At 34.5% G+C, this 7,701-nt stretch overlaps 1 protein-coding gene and 1 long non-coding RNA gene across 2 annotated transcripts; both read left to right on the top strand.

The window, feature by feature from the left end:
- The first annotated feature begins 1,579 nt into the window (after positions 1–1,579).
- LOC130747631 (uncharacterized) lies at positions 1,580–2,476 on the top strand. Its single transcript, XM_057600609.1, has one exon. The coding sequence runs from the start codon at positions 1,598–1,600 to the stop codon at positions 2,282–2,284; it is 687 nt and encodes a 228-aa protein (XP_057456592.1). The 5' UTR covers positions 1,580–1,597; the 3' UTR covers positions 2,285–2,476.
- A 3,235-nt stretch (positions 2,477–5,711) lies between these two features.
- LOC130748435 (uncharacterized) lies at positions 5,712–6,728 on the top strand. The gene is made up of 2 exons (XR_009022678.1): positions 5,712–6,292; positions 6,394–6,728. It is a non-coding gene; the product is annotated as an uncharacterized LOC130748435 (long non-coding RNA).
- Positions 6,729–7,701: the final 973 nt, after the last annotated feature.

The following is a 7,701-nucleotide window of genomic DNA, read 5'->3' as shown; positions in this document are numbered from 1 at the left end:
ATGTAAAAGTATCATCAAACAAGTCTGTATATTTAAAAATGCATAACTGTTTTCAAAAATTGTAATCTAACAAACCCTTAATCTTTGTTTTTAGCAAAGTTATCTAAACCTCAAAAACAATAATATTGGGTAACTCTCTTGTAACCGCTGATATTTTAGCTTTGATGCCGTCTAGTTCTTAATAATATTGAGATTATGTTTTAAAAAAGATCAACCTGAACATGAACTTATCATGCACCTCTCTCAGTTCGAAAATCCAGGATTTGAATTGATGTCCTTTCATCGAATCCTCCTAATTTGTATAGGGCATTAGTTTTAACACCCCCCTTATTAATCTCACACCCTCTTTTATTTTCTAAATTCCCTTAATACCCTCTCTTATAAAGAGATAATCAAAGTGTGATAGTATTTTCACACATACTAAGTGTGAAACATTTTCACACTCAATGTGTGTGAAAATATTTCACACTCACTAAGTGTGAAACGCTTAAAACGAAAGGAAGAAGGTGAAGAGAGAATAAAGATACTTGATTCGCACAATTGTTTTTCACACTCAAGGGTGTGAAACACAATTTAGTTTCGCACTCAAGATCAGTAGTGTGAATGGACTTTATTTTCAATTTTAAATTTTTCGTTTCTTTAGAATTAGATTTCACACTCAAGTGTGTGAAACATTTTCAAATTTCACACTCAAGAGTGTGAGTTATTGAACTGTTAATATTTTTTTAATTTTTTTTTGTTTTTTTATAATTTTCATTTCACACATTTCACACTCAAGAGTGTGAAAGAACTAAGTGTTAAGAATTTTATTTTTAATTTTAAATATTTAGTTTTTAATAATTAAATTTCTCACTCAGATGTGTGACACATTTTCAAATTTCACACTCAAGAGTGTGAGTTATTGAACTGTTAATAATTTTATTTAAAAAAAAATTGATTTTTTTTATATTTTCATTTGACACTCAAGAGTGTGAAATATTTTCAAATTTCACCCTCAAGAGTGTGAAGGAACCAACTGTTAAGAATGTGAAAATGTTTTCCACTCACTGAGTGTGAAATACTTAAAACGAAAGGAAGAAGGTGAAGAGAGAATGAACATACATCGGTTCACACTTACAATGTATGAAATGTTTTCACATATATTAAGTATGAAAAGTGACAACGAAGAAAACTATGAGATGAGAGTAAAAGTGAAGGGTGGTGAGATAAACAAAAATGATGGTAGTGATAAGATAGAAAAAGGGATATGTTTGGAATGAAATTAAATTTTAAAGGGTATTTCAGACATTTTGGTGCATAAAGGAGGGTAGGGGATTAATTGAGGGGTGTTAAAACTAATGCCCATTTGCATATCCAACTCTAAAGATAAGATTATGCAAACTAACAAAGAAGATAGTGGGGGAGAGCTAGAAGATTATGAGCCCAATCCAACTCTAAAGATAAGATTATGCAAACTAACAAAGAAGATAGTGGGGCAGAGCTAGAAGATTATGGGCCTAAGATAAGAAGAGAAACCTTAGACACAAGTCCAATCTAAAGAGTCATCAAATAAAATCCATAGAAAACAGTTTTAATTTAATTCAACTTGAAAGAATGAATGAATGGTTGTTTGTTTGTTTCCATAGAAACTGAAAAGACCACACACCCAGAAAAGAAAAGGATCATCATAGTCAACATCAAACATCACATGCTAACACCTCACACCACCACCACTCTCATGCACAAAACCACCCACCACCCATGTGGTGCCACACATCCACCACCACCGCCACCACTTCAAACACCGTCAAACCCCAAAAACACCGCCGCGTTCTGCCCCGCTCTTCAACCCTACCACCGCCGAAACCGCCTCACCGACGTTGCATCCCCACCGTTCACAGTAACCTCACTCGCCGCCGCCGCCTCTTCCTGGCTCCGAAACCGGCGGATCCGCTGTCTCTTCCTCCTCCTCTGCTCCCCGCTCCTCCTCGTCCTCCTCTTCGCCTCCCTCCCGTTCTTCTGCGCCGCTGAGCTCTGGTCCCGCCGCCGGAAGTTTCTCCGAGATAACGGCGGCGATCGGCTCCGGCGGTGCGAGGAAGGGTGCTGCGGCGGTGAAGAAGATAACGAGGAGGAGGAGAAGGGGCTGTTGCATCGGTACCTGGAGGATCAGCTTCTTCTGGTTAGATCGATGTACGAGTGCGGCGACGACGATGAAGAGCACGAAGAACACGAGGAAGATTCTAGAAGGGTTGAAGATGAGGCTGAAATTGTGGCTTGTAGTAGTAAAATTCCTCTGTTGAGATGATTATATCTCAAAACCAACACATCAATTTCTCAAATTTTTGTATATAGATACCTAATTTTCAATTTTTCATGCTTCATGTAATTTTTTTTTTTTGCTTTTTTAGAAAAAAAAAGTTGTATTGTGGCTCTGGGTGATAGCTGCAGCAAAGTTGCTACCCAGTTCATAACCAATTCATTTTCTGTGTTTTGAATATTTTCTTTTATTTCTCACAAGTTATATTAAGGGATCAGACTTGAATCTTATGGATGAAAAAAACAACATGAGTTAGCTTTCTCATAATCATAATATGAGTATGAGTGTTCCTGACTTGAATATGATAGCGCATTTGAGATTTTAGGTGCTGTATGTTGATATGCGTTTAGAATGCAACATAGCCAAATTGACAATGGTTAGTTTTTCATTTGAAAAATAAAAAATACATTAGGAGTTCCTTGGTTGGAGAAATTGAAAGAAATAAAAAAGACCATGAAAAATTGTATTTGTTTAATGTTAATTTAATGGTAACTATAATTATGAATGTTAAATCCTGAGTTTATTTATTAGAGAAACAACATTTTATGTTGTTATTGAAGGAAACATGTTCAAATTAAAGTAGTGAATTTTCAGCGAAAATGCGTTGTTATGCCCATTGAATAGTTGTCAACTCTTTCTTCAACTCTAGTTTCTTGTTCGGCGGACAATCCATTGAATAGTTAACTAGTAGCTACTTGGACCGGCCATGCCCAAGCAAAGACTTGGATCGGCCCCTTATGAAGTTACACGGCGGCCCATTTTTATGGAAGGCCCATAAAATGCAACGTAAAAATGTAGATGATATGCACATTTCTATTATGAGAGATTAGAGCTTGAGCCAAGTTGGGTCAGTCTCGGGCTCTTATAGGGTTCGCAACGTGAATATTCACGCCCACCATGTGGCCATGGTAAATATGTTTTATAGGCTCTCAAGGAAGGAGTCCTCAATGTAGCCGTCAAGAGGTGAAGACAAGAGAGAAGATGAGTCCAGCCTAACATTAAAAAAAAATAGTCTCGAGGGGTGACAATGCAATTGTCAAGCGAGTGCGGGAAGTTAGCCTAACCAAAATATTGCAATGTCATATAAGAGAACTTGATGATGGCTATGAGAGAAGAGAAGAAACTCTCGCACCGATGCGACATGGAGGGAGCTTGTGGCCTTTTTTTGATGAGATCACTTCCACCTAAGTCTCAAATCACTTCAAGGGCATGAGGTTAGGCATGTATTAAGGTTTGATCGATCCCAAGGACAACTTGATATGTTTAACACTGGGATGCAGTCCCACAAGGTGATGGGGAATTGAAGTGCCAAATGCTACTAAGAGCATCTCCAATGCAAGGTTCTTAATTCTTATTTTTTAGTTAAGAACTAAGAACTTTACCATTGGAGGTGCTGACATGAAGCTCTCAGTTCTTATATAAGGAGTTTTACTTTTTGAGTTCTTAGCTTAAAACATTAATTATTTATCTCTCATCCAAATTACTTTATTACTTTATGAGTTTTATTTTTTACTTTATGAAAATAAAAAGTATAAATAATGTGGTTGGTCGGACCAAATGAATAGTGGTAAGAACTAAGAACTAAGAACTAAGTACTAAGTACTAAGAACTAAGAACTAAAAACTCATGATTGGAGCAAAATTGCTTGAGAGTTACTTAAGCACATGTGGCAATACGGGCCCACATGAATAGTGCTAAGAATTAAGAAATAAGAACTACCATTAGAGATGCTCTAAGAATATTCAGAGAGGTGCATTGGACCGGGTACACAACATTGCCACCCCAATCAAAAGAATTTCTGTGTCCAAAAACTATTTTTAGAAACTGCATGTTTTTGAAAATTGTTTTTTCAAAGTAAAAGAAGAAAAAAACCATTTCAATGAGATATTTTTCAACATTAAAAAAACTATAGTTTAAAAACTAAAAATAGAAATTAAAAAAAACATCTTTGAGCTATTTTGGTATGTTAGTTTTAAGAAACTGAAAATGAAAACGGTTTTCAAAAATAGTTTTTGAAAATAGCTTGTGATAAACAATTTTTTAAAATTTCCAGTTTTTAAAAACAGAAAACAGTTTTCGAAAATTGTAATCCAACATGCCATATGTAACTCTCTTTATTTTGATTTATGTGTCCTTAGTGGGGTCTTATCCTTAGACTTGTTGTTACTAGCCCGTGCGCCGGTCACAGACCTGGACTTTGTCGTGACAGTTGCTATTAGGGGTGAACATGGGCTAGGTCAATCCGACGTGATCCAAACGCAAAAATCTAGGTTTGTTTGGATTCACGAGTAAGACCAATTTTGTTTCACGTTGATATGAGGTATTCGGTTTGGGTCTCAGGATCACTATTTCCAAAATTTAATAACTCGATCTAGCCCGAGCATGTAGTAATAATATATTTTTTTGGACTGGGGCAAGTGGGTCGTTACTGTTGTGATTTTGTGTTGCACTCTTAAACAAGTCCAACAAACCCTAAGGAGACTTTCTTGCCTATGCTAACCTTTGTGCCCTCATCTTCTTCTCTCTTGCATCTTCTATTTGCCCTTCCATTATCTTCATGTGCCCCATACTGCATGACATCCTTACCTCTTCTCGGTGCGACCTCATTCTCAATAGGGAGGTTGTGGTAGCCACTGAAAATGTTGATTGGTTCGAACTTTGATTTGATCATTGGTCAGAATCTAATATGAACGGGCCCATGTTTACATTTAGTTGCAATCTTAGAGGTGTTTACCTTTTTACTTCACCAAATTCACCATTAAATTACATATCATATATCGTATATTATATAATACTTTCGAAATAAAAAAGTGGCAACTCCGACAAATGTCACCCCTCATTCTATGCATTTTTTCATAAGTTTTCTCCCTCATACTATAATTAGTAGGTAGATGATGTCATATTTATATTTTTTAAGTTTTTAATAATTTAAATATCAAATAATTTCATATTTTTGAAAAATAATTAATGTATTAATATTGCATTTAATAGTTATTAATAATATTAGAAGAATTAATAAAAGTCAATTGTGACTTTTTTCGAAAATAACTATTGTATTAATTTGACATTTAATGGTTTTTAATGACTCAATTATGACTTTTCTACTATTAAGATGTATGCACAATTTTTTTTAAATAATTATGGTTATTTTTATGTAACAAAATTAAAAAGAAATGAAATGTAATATCTTACATTCAAAATGATATCAAATATGACATAAAAAAATCAATATCAAATAGTGTTAAATGATTGATTTAAAAATTAACTCAAAAAATTTGTATTTTATGTTTTCGTTTATACATCTGAAAGATTAAAATGGTTGGTATATTAATTCAAAACATAACAAATTAGAAAAAAAGAGAATTGGAATTTAACTAGGACTAGAAAAAAACTTCAAAATGTGATATATGTTTTTAAAAAAGAAAAAAGAAAGAGAAAATATAAAAATGTATGATGTACTATGTTGACAAAGTACTATTATTTCAAGCACTAAAATACTTTTACTATGTATTTAAGTTGATCAGGTGTAGTCAACGAGGCTATGTTAAAAAAATTCGGGTTAAACATGAAAATCGTCCTTGAACTTTAAGTGAGATTTGATTTTCATCTCTCGTCGGAAAATCTTCTTAGAGACGCCCTTATGTGGACATGGCACAAAACTGCCAACTGGGCACGGTGGCCGGAGGTAAATCGGCGGCAATGACGGTTTCCATACAAAAATGGTAGTTTAAGGGCGTCTCTATGAAGATTTTCTGGCGATGGACGAAAATCAAATCTCCCTTAAAGTTCAGAGACGATTTTCAGGTTTAACAGTGTTTTTATCACTTCTCCTTATGTAACTAAAACCACAGTTGCCTTCACTCACCGCAACCAGGGACAGTGCATTTTCTCACTCTGAAAGGTCACTTCTTCGTACTCACCTTAGCTTCATCATGTGGAAAGAGAAGAGCCCTGGCTTGAAGATCCTATGGATTTGGACCTTTGGAACCGCTGCCAGTACCCTTCTTTGCTATCATTTTTCCTATAATCAATTTTTTGACACCATTATTCCACTCACAAATTGCATTTGTCATGACCCTTTTCTTCTTTTATGGCAGTACTCATTACCAATGTGATGCGCAACAGAATAAGCGACCTCAAAACTCGCATGGACACTGAACAGCAACCACAACAACAGCACCAGCAGCAGCATGATACTATCACAACTGATTCACCTCAATTGGGTACATTCAATTTCCCATCTGATCAGATTATTCCAGAGGATAAAAGCTGATGATTTGTATTGATTTTTGATTTTGAAGTTTTCATTACTCTCTTAGACCCGTGGAGGATAATAGTGCGTGTAATCTGTTTGATAAATGTCCTGACTGAAAACCCATGACATGTTGGTGAAAATTTTGTGCTTTAGCTATGGGACCTATATTTATGACTATTCTTTTTGGTTGTATATGTGTATGTCATGTTTCAATTGCTCTGACTCTTGAGTTTCAGAAGCATCGAGAGTTCTTGAGTAATTGAAATTACATCCCCAAACTACGTTGAAGCCAACATCATGGTGAACACAAGATGCGATGCTTCCTTAAGAAAAAAATGTTTTTTTAGCTTGTTTAAACCTAGAATCGATTATGACTCGTAAGTGAGAAACCAAACTTGCAAACCACTCTACAAGTTCGTGACCGCATATGCTAGAAGAAGTCATGTTACTTTTTTAAAAAGTCACATGAATCTGAGTCATTCATGATTAGATCTAACGGTCATGATTTATTCTCATGTTCTCACATAAAAACATCATTCTCATAAGACACGTCCTCTTATTAACAAAAGTCAATTGTGACTTTTTTCAAACATATACTTATTAATTTGACATTTAATGATGACATTAGAATAATTAATAAAAGTCAATTGTGATTTTTCTATCATTAAGACATATGCTTACAAAGTCTTTTTTTTAATGATTTGATTATTTTTTATATTAGAAAAAAAATATCAAATATGTCATAAAAAATATTAATATTAAATAGTTTTAAAGGATTTATTTGGAAGATTAAAATGGTTTTGATATATATTGATTCAAAGCACAATAATTTAGAAATTGTTTTAATTAGAATGTAATTGAGATTAGAAAAAAAAACTTAAATATGTGATATACTTATTTAAAAAAGAAAAACGAGAGAGGAAATATGAAAATCTCTGATGTATGTCGATAAAGTAGTCTTTCCATTCATGCATGGCGTATGATCAATACTAGTTTTTTTTTGTCTTGACCAAGGTATCCCCACAGCCGACAACTGTGAGACTAATACATCGCCCCACGGTCAGTGCACTAAGCAGTAGGGGGCTGACCAATGAGTTTTTTCTATTCGCAAGAGTTAGGAATACTAGTTTTATATAATTATTAAGATCCA

This window comes from Lotus japonicus, chromosome 3, assembly GCF_012489685.1.
Source record: "Lotus japonicus ecotype B-129 chromosome 3, LjGifu_v1.2".
NCBI classification, from domain to species: Eukaryota; Viridiplantae; Streptophyta; class Magnoliopsida; order Fabales; family Fabaceae; genus Lotus; species Lotus japonicus.
The sequence above is the reverse complement of the archived record's forward strand: the minus strand, read 5'-3'. Positions and strand labels throughout refer to the sequence as shown.

Bases quoted from the DNA above. Each gene is read 5' to 3' on its own strand.
- LOC130747631 (XM_057600609.1), top strand. From the start codon at position 1,598: ATGAATGGTTGTTTGTTTGTTTCCATAGAAACTGAAAAGACCACACAC.